The following is a 22052-nucleotide window of genomic DNA, read 5'->3' on the forward strand; positions in this document are numbered from 1 at the left end:
TGCCCCGCCAGAAGGGAGGGAGGAGGAATGAGGACTTGGCGCACCTCCCCCCTCCCTCCCCTATGTGGCAATCAGCTGGCTTGGCATTTAGAAGGAAGGGGAGGAAGAGGGGAGGAGCCAGGACGCAACGAGTGAAGTAAAGGGGGAGGAGATGGGGGGGAGAAGAGGCAGGTCAAGGGTGGGGGCTTGGGGTAGGGAATGGAGTGGATGAGCTGAAGGTTGAACCTCCCGCCTCTGGTGCTTGCAGAGTAGGGGAAGCTGCCCTGGAACCAAACCCCTCCCCCCCATTACATTAATTCTTATGGGGAAATTGGATTCGCTTAACACAGTTTCACTTAAAGTCGCATTTTTCAGGAACATAACTACAACGTTAAGTGAGGAGTTACTGTATTAGAGAACAAGTGAATGCCTGGGCTTCTTGCTGGCCAAGATGAGTAGAGGAAAGATTAAGCTGCTTGCAAATAAGCAAGAAAATGGTAACGACTTCACTGCTTAACTCTACTTAACCATATGTTCATGGTCAAGGATTTATACTTCCCAGACAAGAAAGATAAACATGTCTATTTTCCAAGAGGCATGTCCTGGAAGTGGCTACATTTGACATAATGTTGTTTAATATTAAAGATCTTGTAATGTGGAATTGAACTTTGGAGTCTCAAGGCATGTCTACACAGCAATTACACACCTGTAGCTAACCCCTATTAGCTACATGGGGCTCGGGCTGTGGGGCTGTAAAACTGCTGTGCAGGCATTCAGGTTTGGGCTGGAGCCTGAGCTCTGGGACTCAACGACAGGGGAGGATTCCAGAGCCTGGGCTCCAGACTTACACTGCAATTTTACAGCCGTGTAGCCCATGTCAGCTGACACCGGCCAGCCATGGGTATTTATTGCTGTGTAGACATATCCATAGTCCTGGAGCGTATTGAAGAAAGAAAATCATTTTAGTTGTGTATCTTCTTCTGAAATGTCTCCGTGAAATATAGAAAATAGAGCTGAATCTGTGTTGTATGGGAAATTAAAATTAAGAGAGTAGGGCAATCAAAATCCGTTTCCTTGATGATCTACCAAACAGTTTCAAACTAGAGACATTGATAGAAATACAGACTGTGGAAAGCAAGAGAATAGTAACCAAGGGTCCTCTGCAAAAGAGATGGTTCTTGTAAACAAAGAAAAACTGACTTCATGCTTTAATTCATTTCCTCAATCCTTAGAGTCTTTTGTTTGCAAAAAGAGGCAAAAAGATCGTGAAATAAAGATCTCAGTCAAAACTTCTGTAATTTTGCAGTTCAGATCTTGATCCCAACACAGCTGCAGATAACCACAATATTTTTTCTTTGAACCAGGCAACTCATAAAGACTATCCCAGCCAAAACATGCAAATTAAAGAAACTAGAGGTTACTGGAACATGAGAATTAATGGTGAAAAGCAGAATTGTGTTTCTAAAACGATTCTGATAAGATGAAAAAATTGAAGAGTTTAAAAAATAAGGTGGCAGGTGATTTTCCACCAAATGAGTGCCAATGTCTGAACTGCCTGGAATAAACAACTGACAAATGCAGTTTTGGAGTGAGTGAAGCTTATTTATATCAAAAGGCTACATTGGTAGATAAAAAAGGGTTTCAGAGGTTTAATAAATTATCAAAATATAAACAAAATTCATTTTTACAAGTGAAGGTCCAACCATTTGCCTTAAACTAATAATACTGTATAATTTTGCTTTGATAAAAACAGGAAGTTTATATATATATATATATACACACACACACGCGCGCGCACAGCATTCTTCAGTAATGATATTTCTTTTGCAATTCCCAAGATCAAACAAGTTATAAATCCTTAAAGGTTCAAACAATTTTATACTAACACCAATATTTTATATATACACATCCACATCCACACACACCCAAAATATGTAAGCTTGGACATTTTTATTCTGAAATCCATTTTTGGTAAGGACACACACAGGAAGATACATATGTGCATAATTAAAAGCAAAGAAAGAGGATAATGGCATACAAAGGGGTAAGTAAATTGCTTAGAGATTACATCTCAAGCAACTATGGAGACTTTTATTATTGTAGCTGATGAACTATGGAGGATAGGGGGATTGTTTGGCATTGGGGGGCGGGGCTTTAAGAGAACCTGACTGTATTGTTTTAAGTTGAAGTAAGACTTTTATTCTTCCATCCAATTTGAAATTTATCATTTCTGTATGAAATCAAATTTATCCTCAAACTAATGGTCACAACATCTGACAGAGGTATTTTAAGGTAACACACAGACATAAAAGTATTCACTTAGGACTGTATACATAGTATATACCATTATAAGATGAATACAAAAGACTGAGTCATCCTTTTACAGATGATAAATTAAATTAGGGCTGTTAATTAATCACAGTTAACTCACACGATTAACTCAAAAAAAATTAATTGTGAATAATCACAGTTTTAATCACACTGTTAAACAATAGAATACCAACTGAAATGTATTAAACATTTTTCGATGTTTTTTCTACATTTTCAAATGTATTGATTTCAACTACAACATAGAATACAAAATGTACAGTACTCATTTATATTATTTTTATTACCAATATTTGCACTGTAAAAAAGAAACAAAAGAAATCGTATTTTTCATTTCATCTCATACAAATACTGTAGTATGATCTCTTTATCACTAAAGTGCAACTTACAAATGTAGATTTTTTTTTCTTATATAACTACACTCTAAAACAAACCAGTGTAAAACTTTAGAGCCTACAAGTCCACTCAGTCAAATTCTTGTTCAGCCAATCACTAAGACAAACAAGTTTGTTTACATTTACAGGAGATAATGCTGCCCACTTTTACTTACAATGCCAACTGAAAGTGAGAACAGGCCCTGGTATGGCACTTTTGTAACCAGCAATGCAAGCTATTTACATGCCAGATATGCTAAATATTCATATGCCCCTTCATGCTGCCGCCACCAGTCCAGAGGACATGCTTCCATGCTGATGATGCTTGTTAAAAAAATAATGTGTTAATTAAATCTGTGACTAAACTCCTTGGGGGAGAATTGTATGTCTCCTGCTATGTTTTACATCCATTCTACCATATATTTCATGTTATAGCAGTGTCAAATAATGACCCAGCACGTGATGTTTGTTTTAAGAACACTCACTCCAGATTTGACAAAACACAAAGAAGGTACCGATGTTAGATTTCTAAAGATAGCTACAGCACTTGAACAAAAGTTTAAGAATCTGAAGCGCCTTCCAAAATCTGAGAGGGATACAGTGTGGAGCATGCTTTCAGAAGTCTTAAAAGATCAACATGCTGGTGTGGAAACTACAGAACCCAAATCACCAAAAAAGAAAATCAACCTTCTGCTGGTGGCATCTGACTCAGATGATGAAAATGAATATGTGTCGATCCACACTGCTTTGGATTGTTATCAAGCACCATGATCAGCAATGCTGGCTACAACAGTGCTATGCGAATGTCTGTTCTCACTTTCAGGTGACATTGTAAACAAGAAGTGGGCAGCATTATCTCCTTTAAATGTAAACAAACTTGCTGAACAAGAAGTAGGACTGAGTGGACTTGTAGGCTCTAAAGTTTTACCTTGTTTTATTTTTGAATGCCGGTATTTTTTGTACATAATTCTACATTTGTTAGTTCAACTTTCATGATAAAAAGACTGCACTACAGTACTTGTATTAGGTGAACTGAAAAATACTATTTCTTTTTTTTTTACAGTGCAAATATTTGTAATAAAAAATAAAGTGAGTACTGTACATTTTGTATTCTGTATTGTAACTGAAATCAATATATTTTAAAATGTAGAAAACACCCAAAATATTTAAATAAATGGCATTCTATTATTGTAAAACAGTGTGATTAATCGCGATTAATTTTAATCACTTGACAGCCCTAAATTAAATAATCTGAAAATTTTTCTTTGAAAAGAAACACTCTGAGAGTTCACTGAATGCTAATTAAACACAACCAGAAATCTAAAAATCAGACACTGAATATATTAAAATGCTGCCATTTTGATGTTTTATCCACAAGTTATGTTTCTGGATAGCTTGTTTTTGAAGATCCAACTAGAGGAATAAAATTATATTACAAGCAACCATACATTCACTTCAATGAAAAACTGATCTGACAATGTGTCCAAAGTCCTGTAGATTCATTTACCATTTAAACAAGATTGGGATAATACTGATTCTATGCAATGTATGAACAAAGTTGCCTTTGCTACAATTAGTGCATCTCCTCTAATGTGAGTTTAACCATACTCCTTGCATAAGGAAAACTAATAATTTTATGTGAACTATTCACTGGTAAGCTCAAACCCACTATTTTTAATATTATTTCAAATATTTCTATATATTAATTATATTACACAAAAACATGGATGTATAATTAAATGAGACCTAGAATTAGATTTAAACTCAGTTGTCTAGTATTAGCTTTAAACTCAGTTGTGAACAGAGTTCTAATGTGATTTAACCAAAAACAGCGTCGACAGGACCAAACCCTGGTCAGAAGAACATACACAGGTCCTAAGCAGAAGGGGAGGTTACTGAGCTTTCACAGGAGGTTCTTTGAGATGTGTGGTCCCTATCTATATTAAATGCATGCGTACCATGAGCATCGAGCCGGAGAATTTAAAAGTACTGTGTGTTGGTCCGCCCATGCACCCTGGTTCACCATATGCTTCCATATGAAGGAATAAAGGGCAAGGTGGATAAACTACCTCTCCAGTTCCTTCTCTACTGCAAATCAGATAAGATCAAAGCAGAGTGGAAGGAGGGCAGGTAGTGGAATACAGATAGGGACCACACATCTTGAAGATTCTCCATATACAGGTCAGTAACCTCCCCTTCTCCGAGAGATGGCCTTGTTGTAGTTCACTGTGGATGACTGACAAGCAGTACTTAAGTAAGAGGAGAGTGTAAGGGTGCAGCCAGTAGAGCGCATGGAGAATTGCCATCCCAAAGGAGGCATAAGCAGAGAAGTCCTGGCACCAGGCTAAAATATCTCACAAATGTGTGAATGGAACTGCACATGGCCACTTTTCAGATGTCCAGGAAAGGTACCTCCTGAAGTGATGCCATAGTTGTGCTTGTGCTCAGGTGGAGTGAGCTCTTATCCCATGAGCACACAGGGTGAGGAGTGGGGGAATCAAAAGGTGATACAGTAGAATGCAGCCAGAGATCTATATGGAGATTCTCTCGGTGGAGATGGTGTACCCTCTGATTCTTTTGGCTATAGGAATATCCTGATTGGTTTTCTTCTTTGCAGGTAAAAGGCCAAGGCCTGCCAAACATCAAGGGAGTGGAGTCTTTGTTCCTCTGTGATGCATGCGATTTTGGGAAGAACAAAGGTAAGTGAATTAATTGGTTAAGCTGAAATTCTGAAACTACTTTAGGAGTGAATTTGGGGTGCAGACACAAGGAAACCTTCTCCTCATGGACTATAGCATAAGGAAAATCTGCCATCATTGCTCCAAATTCACCAACCCTTCTAGCTGAGGTGATGGCTACAAGGAAAGCGATCTTCGTGGAAAGGAGAAACCTGGAGCAAGAAGCTAAAGGTTGAAGGCTGAAGTCCAACCGGAGAGAAGACTTCTGAATAGGTGGAAAGGTTCTGATTAGGCCTTTCCAGAATCCACTGGTCAGTGGATGTGCGGAGACCAAATAGCCCAAGGTGAATGGTACGCACTGATTGTCATCAAGTGGACTTGCCAAGAGCTGAGGACAAGCCTGATGTCTTCTAAGAGAGCATACAGTCCAAGATGAGAGGAATATCTGTAGTTTCTGTGAGATGCCTCTTTGATGTGCCCCAGAAGAAAAGCACTTCTATTTACCTAGGAAACATCTTCTTGTAGAGTCCTTTCTACTATTAGAAAGGACATTTCACACAGCTATGTTGCACGAACGTTCTAAGGACAAAGCCCATGCAAATACCAAGCTCTGAGGTGGAATGGACACAGATCAGGGTGCTTGGAAAACATTGGGAGGATGATTGGTGGTTGGGATGACATGCGTAGGAGATTAGGAAACCAAAACCATCTGGAACAGCAGGGGGTGATCAGGATGACCCAAGCTCTATGTTGCTGGATTTTGCGTAGAACTCGAACAGGATGACCAGACAGCAGGTATGAAAAATCGGGACAGGAGGTGGGGAGTAATAGGTACCTATATAAGAAAAAGCCCCCAAAATCAGGACTGTCCCTATAAAATCGGGACATCTGGTCACCTCAAATTCGTGGCAGGAGCAGTAGTGGACAGAAGGCATACTTGAACTGGTCCGACCAAGGAAGAAGCAGAGTGTCACCTTAGGGTGGTACATTTCCTGTTTAAGAGGCAAACAGATCTCTGGTTGAGGTTCCCTATAGTGTGAAAATATTGCACAATACCAACTCATGGAGCTCTCACTTGTGGTTGACTGTGAAATATCTGTTGAGGGAGTCTGCAAGCACATTTTGCTTCGCCGGAAGGTATGCTGCCTACAGGGTGATTTGATTGGTTATACACCAGTTCCAGAAGTTGACTGCTTCTGCACACCAGCGATGGATCTCACTCTTCACTGCTTGTTGATGCAGAAGACAGCTGTAATGTTGTCTGACATTAAAAAGGACACAGTGAGCATGAATGAATGGAAGAACGGACTCGCATGCCTTCTGGACTGCTTGCCAATTGCAGGATATTGTTGTGCATCCTGGACTCTCAAGATGTCCAGGTTCCTTGTGCGGCATGGCTGTTCATGTGGTTCCTCAATCTATTAGGGCTGCATCCATAATAATGGTCCTGTCTGGACAGGAAAGAGAAAGGGGGACACCTACACATACCTGATGAGGATTTGTCCATCGTTGCAAGGAAGACATTACCTTGGCCAGAACTGTTACCAGGAGAATGTCCGGGGAGATTCAAGTATTCTCCTATTGGCTTTTGTATGTTACCATCCCTGATGTCTGACATGCACAGGCTGAAATTGTGAACAAACAGCATCACCATAACCTCAGCCATACAGAACACAACTCCACCCACAGCCTCAGAAACAACTCTGACATTATAATCAAAGGGGTTGACAAAGGAGGTGCTGTGATCATAATGAACAGGTCTGATTATGAACAGAAGGCTGCCAGGCAACTCTCTAACACCACATTCTACAGGCCACTACCCTCCAATCCCACTGAGGAGTACCAAAAGAAACTACACTATCTGTTCAAGAAACTCCCTGCTATAGCACAGGAACAAATCTACACAGACACATCCTTAGAGCCCCGGTCAGGGGTATTCTATCTGCTGCTCAAGACCCATAAACCTGGAAATCCTGGATGCCCCATCATCTCAAACATTGGCACTCTTTCAGCAGGATTATCTGACTATTTGGGCTCTCTCCTCAGACCCTGCACTACCAGAACTTCTAGCTATCTTCGAGACACCACTGACTTCCTGAGGCAACTACAATGCATTGGTGATCTTCCTGAAAACACCATCCTGGTCACCACAGATGCAAAAGTTCTTTACTCTAGTATTCCACATGAGGAAGGACTACAAGCTGTCAGGAACAGTACCCCTGATAAGGCCACTGTACACATGGTGGCTGAACTTTGTGCCTTTGTCCTCACTCACAACCGTTTCTGATTTCGGGACAACTTATACCTTCAAGTCAGCAGCACCGCCATGGGTACCCGCATGGCCTCACAGTATGCCAATATTTTTATGGCTGACTTAGAACAATGCTTCCTCAGCTCTCACCCCTAGCACCCCTCCTTTACTTGTGCTACACTGATGACATCTTCATCATAGGGACCCATGGGAAGGAGGTCTTTAAAGAATTCCATCTGGATTTCAACAATTTCCACCTCACCATCAACCTCAGCCTGGACCAGTCCACACAAGAGATCCACTTCCTGGACACTACACTGCAAATAAGTGACGGTCACATAAACACCACCCTATACCGGAAACTTACTGACCGCTATACTTATCTACATACCTCCAGCTTCCAGCCAGGACACATCACATGATCTATTGTCTACAGCCAAGCCCTAAGATACAACCGAGTTTGCTTCAATCCCTCAGACAGAGACAAACACCTACAAAATCTTTAAGAAGCATTCTTAAAACTACAATATGCACCTGGGGAAGTGAGGAAACAGATTGACAAAGCAAGACGGGTACCCAGACGTCACCTACTACAGGACAGGTTCTGTTATTTTCTTTGTTGAGTACCACTGGCCATCACGTACAATCCCCAGCTGAAACCTCTCCAGCCCATCATCAATGATCTACAACCTATCCTGGAAAACAATCCCTCACTCTCACAAACCTTGGGAGGCTGGCCAGTCCTCGCTTACAGACTGCCCCGCAACCTGAAGCAAATACTCACCAGCAACTAAACACCACACCACAGAAACAGTAAACCAGGAACCAAGCCCTGTAACAAACCCCGTGGCCTACTCTGTCTCCATATCTACTCTAGCGACACCATCACAGGACCCAACCACATCAGACACACCATCAGGTGTGGGGGGGGTCGTGAGGTGTTGAACTTAGTGTTTCACAGTTCTCTAGCACCTGTTAAAAATATTGTCGAGCCAGGGACTCAGATTGAGATACAGAGCATGTTACAGAAGGTGCGGGGAAGTGGGACTTTTGAAACCTCTGTCTCTTGCATGGAGGTTCATAGGGCCTCTGATGGAAAAACTGCTGAGCCACATGTTTAGGTCTGAACAATAAGCAGTGAAATTTCCTTTTGGGGCAGACATATATATCCCTAGTGAACAGAGGGTAGAGCCCTGGAGTCCTTCAGGGTATGAAGGTGTGATTCACTGAAAGGGAGATTCTCTATGGTATTCTGGAACTCCCTAGGGAACCCTGACACACAGAGCCATGACTCCCTACACGTGATGATGGCAGTAGCCAGAGTTCTTGAGGAGGTATCAACAGCATCAACTGCAGATTGGAGGGTCCTGGCTATCAGTTTGCCTTCATCTATCAGAGCTTGCAAATGAACTCTGTCCTGCTGTAGAACGCTGTCAGTAAACTCCGTAAACTTGGTGTAGTTCAGAAAATAGTATGGAGCCATTAGTTCCTGGTAATTGGCTATCCTGAGCTGGAGGCTGGATGATGAGAAGACCTCTCTCCCAAACTCTGTATCAGTAGGAGTAGACCGGGGATGTTGCTGTCTAGCCATTTCAGAAATGGGCTGGACTGCCAGTGAGAAGGGAGTGGAGTGAGAAAATTGAAATTCTTTTCCTTTAACCTGCCCTTTTTAGGGTAGGGGCACAGGTAGTAGGAGTATGCCAAACTGTCCTATCTAGCTACAGTTTGTCTTCATTAACGGGGAGAGCTATTTTGTTGGATCCGGATGAGGGGAGGATGTCTAAGAATTTGTGTTGGGGAGTCCTGGAACTGTCTGAAGTCATCAGGAGGAAGAGAAGGAGACAAAGGAGTCACCACTTTGTCCAGAGATGAAGCCAGCAGTCTTACTTGGTTCAGTGGAACTGCCAGATCCAGTGTGTAGCATTCCTTTTCCTCTTCTGTAGGATCTGAGGGGAGAATTGAGCGACTCTTAGAGGGGAGGGCAAGGGATTACTCAATAGCAGATTAGATTGACTCTGAAAGAAGGGGACTGGTATCAAGACCCCCAATATGACCAGTAGAACGGGTTTAAAGATGGTAGCAGGGGGCTCCCATTGCATAGGATACTAATAGCTCACAGTTAGATGAGAAAGAGGTTTACCCCAAAACAGTACAGGTCTATGGGAGGCAGAGGATACATAGGATGGGAGCGGGGGAAGCTTCATTGGGTGATTCAGAATGTCCTAATGAAGAGAATGCTGAATCCAGGTCCGATGGCGGTACTGTCAGTGCCGTTGGAGGGGAAATGTATTCTGCATGGGATAGGCAACAAGCTCTGTCCAGCAAGCAAATGGTGTTATTATTTCTCTGGAGATGGGGGCCTGGATGGAGAAGATTCTGAATCCAGGAGAGTAAAAATGTCCTTTGGAGCAACAATGGATTCAGATCTCCCCAGTGTGAGAGGGATTCCACTTGAAGCCAGCAAGGAAGACGATTCCGAGTTGATGATGATCAGACTTCATCAGTGCTGACAGATCTGGGGGTTTTGGAGTGGCCGAGGATGACAGTACCGATGTATTACGATCCAGAACTGGCATAGTCCAATGTTTATGAGCTTTCTTGTCTTGCCTCTTGGACTTAGGATGTACTAAAGTCCTCATGGGCTGAGTTATGGGCTTACTTAAAACGAAATCCAACTTCTCTGAAGTGGATTTAGAGGAAGACTTTGTTTCATGCTTAGGAATGTGCTTCCTGGATTCCCAATAAGATATCTCAGCAGGAGGTTGTGGAGGAAGATTCTCCTGCTCCAGTCAGACTTCACAGCAGGAGGCGCACTTATTGCTGAATCAGGCCGAGGCACGGGTTGGGAGGAGGGGTGTCCCTGACCTGACTTCAATTGGGGCCTCACAGCGTTCTCTAGGAGGTATTTGCAGAGACAAAGTTCATGCCCTTCTTGAGTACAGCTGACAAATAAATGACAGATACTGAACCTTGCTGCAATGTGGGATTCCCCAGAAAAGTGCAGGCAGTGCTGGTGGTCATCACTGACCGAGAAGGATTGTGGTCAGGAAGAACAGAGTTTGAAGCCTAAGTCCTGGGCATAGTCCAGCACCTGCACAGGATCCGGGGGAGGAAAGCAGGAAGTCCCCTGCCGGGAGACCAAACTAAACACTAACAGACCTATAAAACACTAACTATAGACTGTAAAAGCTGTTAAAACCATTTACAAAACTAGATCTAATAATGTCAAAGCCAAAGCTATGGACACTGAAGGTTCTAACCCATACCATGCGGTGGTGAGAAGGAAAAAGAGAGGCAGTTGGTCCTCCTCACCCTTTATCTCCTTAGATGGAGGCACAAAGTGAACGAGGCTCCATGTGCAGACCAATGGACACTACATTCAACTTCTCCAGCTCCGGGTGCATTGTGTGCATGCAAAACCCACTGCGGACTACAACAGGGACCATTACACTAAGAACATCTTTATTTGACATGATTCTAGCTTCGTTTGGCCCCATCCACATCATCTGACCAAATTGTACACAGTTAAGCCTGGGGTCCAAATGTGGTGGCCAGAATTTAACCAGCAGTACCAGACTAGGTGAAGCTAGAAAGGGGCATCTGCAATTCCTTCACACTATTTGAAATGATTCAAAAGGTAATGCCTATAAAATTATAAAATAATCCCTGTTGAACTCTCCCCCAACCTCCATCATCCTATTATACTACATACCTAGGAAACATGAAGGCAAATAGGATGTGGAATGTACTAATGCAGTATTTTAAGAATGCTTTTATTGAAAATAGATGGGGGGTTGTTTTGTTTTAAACTCTTTGGGGTGCAGGACACTGATTGCTGAAACTAACTAGACCTAGCAGCACATACAGATATCTTTGAAAATCAATTATTTTAGTTAATTCTAGATTTAGAAACCAGTTTTGCTTATTGATTAATGTATTTCTAGGCATATTACCAAGTCTCTTGCCATTTAAGCTAGTTTTAACTCATCTCCCTCAATGAGGCTTGGGAGGATTAGATTTTTATGAGTTAAATGTCGATTTTACCATTCATCCAAACCACCAAAAATGTATTTTCATTGATGATAACTGAAATTTACAGATAGGCAAAGAAAGAAATTTTGAGAACTTATTTGAAAGGATATTTGCTTTCTATATTTTGATATGTGATGTTGAAAATTAGTGTTTTAAATATTATAAACAAAATCTCAACATCTAATGTAATGAAATAATTACTGTGTGATTCCCCCTTGTCTGACCTCCATAATTTCCCAAAACTGTGAAAATTCAAATCAATGACAATTGAAAAAATGTTTTAAAATAAACATTGATATTATCTATTAAAGTGATAAAAAAAACAAAAATGCAATTCTGCCCAGCCTACTCATAATATATATATTTTATACTACCAGGTCAGATACATCTGTTGTCAGGGTACCCTCTCCCCCCTACCCATCATTACTTTGTAATGGAATCTTTACGGCAGAAGGAATTACAAAATTATCAAAAATAAACAGAACATGGAAGACTTAACTGGTGAACAGAATTGATAAAAAATGAAGAGAACAGCATAACAACAAACTGAGTTCCAAAGACATGACAGCTAGGCTTAGTAATTATTTCATGCCAGAAATTTGATTTTTTCCTAGTAAAAAAAAATACCGCAAGTAGGAAACACGTCAAAACCACCCAGAGCAAGACATAATGATTTTACAAAAAATGTACTGTATTCCAAATCAGTTTTAAAAAAGAGACTGCTATATTTACAACTGAAAATGAATATGGGTTATTGATATCACGTTTTAAATGTTGTGATCATAGGTCTCAAAATTTCAAAGTAGTTTATCCAAGGGGATTCTTTGCATGTTTGAGTCAATTTAGCAATTATGTACAAAGTTACTACTTTCATATAAATGTATCTGAATTTGTAGAAAATATTAAAAATGCTTATTCAAAGATAAAACCATTAAAATTACAAGTTATTATTTTGTTTGTATTTTATTATTTTAGTTTCTAAGTTTCCAGAATTCAAAACTGCTTTCTTAACCTCTTCCTCTGTTGTTTTTTTTAATGTTTTCTGTTTCTAATGTCAATTGTTTCAATCAAATTCTCAATGATGCTAATGATGCTTGAGCGCTCTCACCCTGAGGAAAAAAGCTACAATGAACAATTATCAATAAAAGAGTCGACAGTACACAGAGGAATCCACTTATAGTGAATTCTGATATAGGAAAACTTTAAAAAAAAAAACACAACCAAAAAAAAAACAGATTTAAGTCCTATATTAAACTACAAATGCAACCAAATATAAAGACTCAACTACATCATGGCTATCCCAAAATATGATTAAAGCACAGTACCATTTTGTACGGTAAACAGCTCAGGGAAAAGGTTAAGGTCCAATATGTTGCAAAAAACTGAGTCATGCCTTAATCATCTCTCTGAACACAGTTTATTTTAGCACAGACAAAATCTGATGAGTATGACAAAGGACAAATTACAATCCCCATTTTAATGACTATCTGTTTATCATGCATTTTCTGTGACTGCTTATAAGATGGTTCTGCCGTCCTTTGTTACTGTTTCAATACAAAAAAGTATAATTTGTAAACAGTGGGAGAAATAAAACATTTTTTCCTAAACATAATTTTAGATTAAAAAAATCTTACTGTTATTTGACTCAGTCCAGCCAACCTCATTGTTAAAGTTGGAGACATAAAGTACTTAAACGCAAGATCAAGACTTTCTTTATCAAAACACAAGGCTGTATCCAATGGCTCTTTAACTGTACTCCACATTAAATCTGCCATGTTCCGGGCTGCACTCTGTCGCAACTCTTGGTCTGACAGTTTACATAAATACCTAAAATAAATTATACAAAAAGAAGAAAGGAGAAATATGACATGATTCCAAATAAAACCTATGTGAAATAATGGTCCAGCATGGATTATTTCAAATATATATTTCTAGCAGACTTTATAACAGTATTAATCCTAAAAATACATTAATATTAATATAATATAGTTGCAATTGGCAATCTATAACTTAGTAAAGCAAATAATAGATAAAAAGAAGAAAAAAATAGAATTGTATAGAATGATTTAGGTTCTGTTAGAAAACATGATTCTGATCATACAACCCCCAAGGCTTGAGAGACTGACCTGATGCCTGAGCGGCAACATCCACACTGCTACTTTTAGGGCACTAGCTCAAGCCCTGCCAACGTGAGTCTATCTACCTGGACTAGGAGACTCGCTCCCAGCTGCAGTGTAGACATACCCTATATCCTTGTCTGTGGCCCTACCTACAGGACTGATAGAACCATTGTTGTACAGTTACAGCAAACATGCCATATCCAGAATTTCTGCCAGCACCTCCATATGTCAACTGTGTTTGCATGACACCTTCCATGATGCATAACCATTTTTCTATCTCAGTAAAGTCTAGGAATATGTTACTTGTGGGGGAATTCTGCACCACTGTGCAGGTGCAGAATTCATATCGTCTGCAGATTTCTTTGCTCCCCTACAGAAAATGGGAAAGCAAAGAAATCTGCAGGGGACACGCTCCCTTTCCCCTGTAGCCCTAGCACATCTCTTTGAGAGCCCAGAGCAACTGGCAAAGATATAAATCACTGCATGAAGGAGGAGTGGGCTGGGCGAGCATGCAAATGAGCAAGAGAGATTCTGTCCCTCTTGCTCCCTATTGTGGGATGCCCTGCGTTAAGGAGTAGGGCTTCAGGTTGTCTGGAGGTAGGCATGAGGCAGGCTCTGTCCCCTGAGGCAAGGCAGAAATATAGGAGGCTCTGGGGAGTTGTTAATGTTCCTATTGTTCGTTAATTGTTCCCATTCTTAGCCAATTCCACCAGGATATAAAACACTTGTAAAAGGTTAAGGCTCCTTTACATTGCCAAAGTGGTGAAAAGGAGCCTTGTTGTAAATGATAGTAAGGGAATCCTCACCCAGGAAGATCTATGTTTTTTCTCACTTTTTTCCTGTGTCAGAGTGGCACAATGGGGTTAGATTACACCTCTATTACAGAAGCTATTTTACTTACCCATTTAAAAAAAAATGAGGGTAAATAAAATGTTTATCAAGCAGTCAATATAATGTCAGGAAAATCAGAACCAAGCATTTTCCAAAGTAGTCAGCCAGGATTATAACTGGAATACAGGGGATTACCAAGTGCTGTAACTTAACTTTCAAGTGTTTAGGAAAAGCTGAACAGTTATTGTGACTTTTTTGTATATTGTAATTTAAATAAATTACCAGAATAATTTGAATTGGTGTGATTATACTGCATTGTTTTGACAAATAAAATATGCAGAATTTTGAAGAATTTTTAATTTTTGGCACAGAATTTTTAGGCACAGAATTCCCCCAGGAGTAATATAGGGTCAGTCTTCTTCAGCAGCAGCAACCAATGTATTTCAAGATGAATCACCACTGCTGCCAAAGATACTGGAATATTTTACACAGAAACCAGAAACGCTGAACAATTTAAACTAGTCCACAATTTCCTGGTAATGTAGGAAGCAAAGCCCCATGGGATAGCAGGTGTATAAGTGAGCATGCACACAGAGTCACCTCTGCAGCTATGAATATGCTTGCCTTCATAGTGACCTGGGAGGCAGGAGCAGCAACCAACCACACAGAAGGCGGCAGTGGTTACAGCAACACAGTTTGATGGTTCTGCCTACACAGTAAACAACTGCTAGACCTGGTTACACCTAGACAATCATGCTATAACCTCTACCACTAGTAACGGTCAGACATAGTACTCTGGCATGTTTAGGATAACTAATCATGTATAAGGCTACGATTTAGTCACAGTTATTTTTAGTAAAAGTCATGGACATGTCACGGGCAACAAACAAAAAAATTCACAGCCCATGACCAGTCTATGACTAGTACTATGTACTCCTGACTAAATCTTAGCTGGAGAAGGGGCAGGAGCCAGTGCTCTGGGAGGGTCTGTGGAGCCTTTTGGGGGGCAGTGGCACCAACTGCTGGGGGCCATCGAGCCGTGGCTGGTCGGGCTATCCCCAGGGCCGCCCACCCGCCGTCCCCAGGACCACTGCTCAGGCTGTCCATGGGGCCAGCCATACAGGCCACTGCTTGGGCGGTCCCTGGGGCCAGCTGCCTGGGGCCGCCCGCTCAGCAGCTGGTGCAACTATCCCAGGACTGCTCCAGCAGCACCAGTGTGGCTGGCTGTGGGGCTGCCCACCTGCCACTGTTCCCGCCAGTCCTGGAACCACTGCTCAAGTGGTCCCGGGCCCCCCTGCACTGGCCGCTGCTAGAGCGGTCCCCGGGGCGGCCCTGGGATCAGCCATACTAGCGACTGCAGAAGTCACGGAGGTCACAGAAAGTCACGGAATCAGTGATTTCCACAACCACCGTGACAGACATGGAGCCCTAACCATGTTGTATATCGACAAGAGCAACATTTGGAAGCAACCATTTCTCAACCTGGTTTCAAACACAATTAAAAAATTGTAAAGTAGATACTAACTACAATATCAACAAAAAACACTTCAACTACTATCCTACAGTATGGTTTAAATTTGACCATGGCTGAACTAAATTCTAATTAGTTTGGTCAGCACCACTGAAAAGTGTTAAAAATTCATACATTTGCCAACATTCTAAATTTGGGTCTACATATGCAGATTGGACAAGCCTGTGCTAAAAGCTATTATGGCCACAAGCAAGGTTAAAGTGGTTTAACCACATTTATGCTCCATTTTTTTGTCTTGTATCGTGGGTCTAAACATTAACCAGTCAGAGAAGAAATGTAAAGTTACGGGGCTTGATTCTCATTTATGCTAAGACCCTTTAAAACTACTCTTGTAATGTAAAGAAGCCTTAAAGTCAACACATTTTAAGGCTCCTGAACATTGCCAAACTAGCATAAAGACACATTTGTGTGAATAATAATCAGGACCATAGTGTTCTTTGAAGAGCACGAGAAGAGCCATGTCTGGAATTCTCTCAGTCTTCAACAACTGGGGACTGACCTCCACATACAGAACTCTGGAAATCAGACAAGGGGTGGGAAACTAAAGTTCACCCACTATCATGCCCAGATAATTAAAAAAGCGACATTTGCCTATTTTCAGAATCAATCCAGTAGCAAACAAGCCAGAGATCCCGTCAGCTCCCTCACCCAGATGCATGTAGGAAGTGTTACTGCATCCTATAGCTGAAGTAACTCATATTTGTATACACTTCAAAAATTAACTTTGAGAAGAAAATTCTCAGTAGTAATGTTAACTGAACACAGTTTGTACTTGATTATACTTACAATTAACCAGTGTTCAGCTCTGCCTCAGCTAGTAATATTGCTAACATTCATGATCACAATCAAAATTTCATACTGCAGATCATATTTCATGGCTTTTAGTGTTCAAAACATCTTAGGGATATTGAGTTAAGATTATTTGCATTATGTCTACATCACCTAGGTGGTAGAGCAACTTGTGATTATGTGTATATGCACATGCATGGAATAGAAAAAAAAATTCTTTTTAAAATATAAAAATTTACTGCTAAGCAGCACACATTTTCTGAACCAATTTAACTCTTTTGGTTAGGGGTGTGATTTTAAAGCAATATACTTGAAGTGGTACAATCCCTAGTGTAGACACAGTAACTCTGGCATAAAGATGCTTATACCCGGGAAATAAGCTGTACTGGTATAAGCATCTTTATCTCAGTATAACTAGGGGATTGTGTCACTTTCATTCTAACTGTTTCTAAATTGATATAGGTACAGCAGTACAATAACTGTGTATAGACAAGCCCTTAGATTCTTGGAGAACTAATATAACTAATGCACTCATAACAATAAAATATCCTGAGAAATAATTTAATTATAAGATTTTTCATTGTAGACAGCCTGATATCCAAAATTATCAGGACTAGACATAATTAGCGATACAAAAGAATGAGTACAGTCTTAATAAAAAGAACAGGAATACTTGTGGCACCTTAGAGACTAACAAATTTATTTCAGCATGAGCTTTCGTGAGCTATAGCTCACTTCTTCGGATGCATAGAATGGAACACACAGACAGCAGATATTTATACATACAGAGAACATGAAAAGGTGGAAGTATGCATACCAACAGGAAGAGTCTAATCAATTGAGATGAGCTATTGTCAGCAGGAGAAAAAAAACTTTTGAAGTGATAATTAAGATGATCCATAGAAAGTGTGAGGAGAACTTAACATAGGGAAATAGATTCAATTAGTGTAATGACCCAACCATTCCTGCAATTTTAACAATTTTAACAATTTCCATCCCACATCAACCTCAGCCTAGACCAATCCACACAAGCGGTCCATTTCCTAGACACTACTGTGCTAATAAGCGATGGTCACATAAACACCACCCTATACCAGAAACCCACTGACTGCTATACTTACCTACATGCCTCCAGCTTCCATCCAGGACACACCACACGATCCATTGTCTACAGCCAACCGTATTTGCTCCAATCCCTCAGACAGAGATAAACACCTACAAGATCTCTATCAAGCATTCTTGAAACTACAATATTCACCTGCTGAAGTGAAAAAACAGATTGACAGAGCCAGAAGAGTACCCAGAAGCCACCTACTACAGGACAGGCCCAACAAAGAAAACAACAGAACGCCACTAGCCATCACCTACAGCCCCCAACTAAAACCTCTCCAGCGCATCAAAGATCTACAACCTATCCTTAAAGACGATCCCTCACTCTCACAGATCTTGGGAGATAGGCCAGTCCTCGCTTATAGACAGCCTCCCAACCTGAAGCAAATACTCACCAGCAGCCGTACACCATACAACATAAACACTAACCCAGGAACCTATCCTTGCAACAAAGCCCGATGCCAGCTCTGTCCACATATCTATTCAAGTGACACCATCATAGGAACTAATCACATCAGCCACACCATCAGGGGCTCGTTCCCCTGCACATCTACCAACGTGATATATGCCATCATGTGCCAGCAATGCCCCTCTGCCATGTACATTGGCCAAACCGGACAGTCTCTTCGCAAAAGAATAAATTGACACAAATCTGACATCAGGAATCATAACATTCAAAAACCAGTGGGAGAACACTTCAACCTCTCTAACCACTCAGTGACAGACTTGAAGGTGGCAATTTTGCAACAAAAAAACTTCAAAAACAGACTCCAAAGAGAGACTGCTGAACTCGAATTAATATGCAAATTAGACACAATTAACTCAGGCCTAAACAGAGACTGAGAATGGTTGGGTCATTACACTAATTGAATCTATTTCCCTATGTTAAGTTCTCCTCACACCTTCTATGGGTCATCTTATTATCACTTCAAAAGTTTTTTTTCTCCTGCTGACAATAGCTCATCTCAATTGATTAGACTCTTCCTGTTGGTATGCATACTTCCACCTTTTCATGTTCTCTGTATGTATAAATATCTGCTGTCTGTGTGTTCCATTCTATGCATCCAAAGAAGTGAGCTATAGCTCACGAAAGCTCATGCTGAAATAAATTTGTTAGTCTCTAAGGTGCCACAAGTACTCCTGTTCTTTTTGCAGATACAGACTAACACGGCTGCTACTCTGAATACAGTCTTAATAATATTTGACTTCTTGACAGCTGGAAATGTGGAAAGTGAGACACAATTAAAAACTTTAGAGACATGCTTCAGCAGTTCTAGATTAAGATTTTGAGATTATTGTGAATTTACAATTCTGCCTTGAGAATTTCTAAAAATCAATATAGGAAATTATGGTAAATAAGATCATTTCAAACTCTATGTAATATCACTACAAATCTTTTGTAATCTTTCTATGAATGATGCTGCATACAGTGAAAATGTATTACAATTGATCCTGCAATGAGACTTTAGAATAGGACTGAATCCAATATTTAAAATGGTCTTATTGGGACTATTAAAGCCATTACTAAAGTTACTGACACATGGATTTGCCCCAAACTAAATGATACTTTGAATCTGATTGTTGAAATGTTAAAGGCTCATAGCCTTTAAGGTCAGAAGGGACTATCGTGATCATCTAGTCTAATTTCCAGCACATTACAGGCCACAGAACCTCACCTACCCACTCCTGTAATAAACTTCTAACCTCTGACTGAGTTACTAAAATCTTCAAGAATGATTTAAAGACTTCAAGTTAAGAGAGAATCCACCATTTACACTAGTTTAAACTTGCAAGTGACCCGTGACGCAGAGGAAGGCAAAAACCCCTACGGTCTCTGCTAACCTGACCTGGGGAAAATTTCGTCCCGACGCCAAATATGGCTATCAGTTGAACCCTGAGCATGTGGACTAAACAAAGAAATGGCTTGAACTTTGAGAAACTTTGAGTTCTAGTACAATCTGAACTTCTAAATGTGTTTTGTCAAACAATGAAACTTTTTGTTATATTTAAAGCTTACCTGATAACATAGGTCCTAAACGGTATAATATGCTGCATGACAGCAGGGATGTGTAGCCATATCCTAATCTATAAAGCAAATACAAAAATAAACTGTAATTATATAAATTTATGCAGAACAATTAAAATGCAAAGGCCAGTAATAAGGTTTAAAAATGCAAAACTCTGTCTAAATAAGGCTTTCAGATTGTTGGCTTTTTGTGAACTTGTGTAACTTCCAATCAGATTTTTTACAATTTTCAAAAGTATAGTCTGGGGCAACTTTCTACAGCTAATAAATTAACCCAGATTCAGAGTCATATTTTTTTCTGCTAATCAACAGGAAAAATAAGATAAAAATTAGTGTAAATAAATAACATACAATGCTCTCCCTTAATGCCTCTCATTTCTGAACTCTGTATTCCCTCCTGTGTCTTCAACCTAAAGCATTCTACAGCTCCTATTCTGCCCTCCATTCGTAACTGATTTTATATCTTCTAAGGGGTCTACAAGAAGATTACATCCTTTTTCGCCATGTTGATCATACTCATTTATTTGAGTTTTGTGGAAGAGTTGATACTTTGGGCTCATCCACATTACAACTACAATTATGATTTTGTTGCCAGTTAGAGGCATGACCATCTTACCCAGTTAAATGTAACATGGCTCAGAGCAGCTTTTCTGTCATCATGTTTGCACATCCACATATAGCAGGCGGCTAACCTTATCTGTATCAATGCATTCTGGAAAAAACCAAAGCAATTATCTCATACTCCCTCTGCCAAGGACTGGGATGCCCAAAAGAGAGATACACAGAATGTGTGAGAAGTAATACACTCTGGGATGCCCCACTGCAAACAAGTTGAATTCACACTACCCTTTACTATCCACCTGTCCCCAAAGTCATTAGTCCACTCTTTGAGAGGCAACCAACTGTTGTGGAGTTAGTGTGAGAGGCTGGCCCTACTCGAGATCCTCACTCTACTCTTAACTCCTCATCCCCCAGCATCCCAGCCACATCCATAAGTATGAACATGTCTGTATCGGAAGGGGTAGGCAAAGCCACATCATTTCTGATATTGACACACCTGCAGGGAAAGAGCTGATCTACACGTCTGTGCTCTCTTCCCCACAATATCAATTCCTGGAAACCCCCTGCAATCCCAAGAGCACTTTTCAGTAAGAGAAAAAAATGCGTAACCTGCGTTTCTGAAAGAAGAAATTGAACATCCAAGCAATGAGGCAAACAGGAGCTCTAATCTTACAGCACTTCACCCTGAGGTACTGCACAACAGTAATATCAGATGCATTTCAATGCACTGGCCTCTTTCTCTTCCAGGATGCCGGACGACATCACTTGGATCTGGCAGTAGCTCCCTACTGTAGCCATTGCTGACTCACTCTTGAAGCACTGTGCACAGCCCCACATAGTGCAGTAGTGTAGATGAAAAGATTAAAGAGGACTTCTAAATCAAATGTCCTACTCAGGACAACTTTGCACAAAGGATGAACCAGCTCTGAAAACATCACTCAGTGTGCAATAACAGTCAAAAAAGCTAACAGAATGTTAGGAACCATTAGGAAAGGAAGTGATAATAAAACAGAAAATATCGTAACATCATTATAAAAATCCATGGTATGCTGACACCTTGAATACCATGTGCAGTTCTGGTCGCTCCCATCTCAAAAAAGGCATATTAGAATTAGAAAAGATGCAGAGAAGGCCAAAGAAAATAATTAGGGGTAGGGAACAGCTTCCATATGAGGAGAGATCAAAAAGACTGGAACTGTTCAGCTTAGAAAAGAGACAACTAAGGGGGTATGAGATAGACGTCTTTAAAATCAAGAACGGTGTGGAGAAAGTGAATAGGGAAGTGTTATTTACTCCTTTACATAATACAAGAACTAGGGGTCACCCAATGAAATAGGCAGCAGCTTTAAAACAAACAAAAGGAAGTACTTCTTCACACAACGCACAGTCAGTCTGTGGAACTTGTTGCCATGGGATGTTGTGAAGGCCAAAAGTATAACTAG

The 22052-nt window shown here is 40.5% G+C and overlaps 1 protein-coding gene across 1 annotated transcript in view; it reads right to left on the bottom strand.

Annotated features, from left to right (window-relative positions):
• Nucleotides 1-22052, bottom strand: part of USP34 (ubiquitin specific peptidase 34) — a 311265-nt gene that overhangs the window by 250503 nt on the left and 38710 nt on the right. The window contains 2 exon segments of the mRNA XM_030557848.1: nucleotides 13277-13469; nucleotides 20041-20108. Of these exon segments, the coding sequence (XP_030413708.1) occupies nucleotides 13277-13469; nucleotides 20041-20108 (261 nt within the window).

Source organism: Gopherus evgoodei, chromosome 3 (genome assembly GCF_007399415.2).
Source record: "Gopherus evgoodei ecotype Sinaloan lineage chromosome 3, rGopEvg1_v1.p, whole genome shotgun sequence".
NCBI classification, from domain to species: Eukaryota; Metazoa; Chordata; order Testudines; family Testudinidae; genus Gopherus; species Gopherus evgoodei.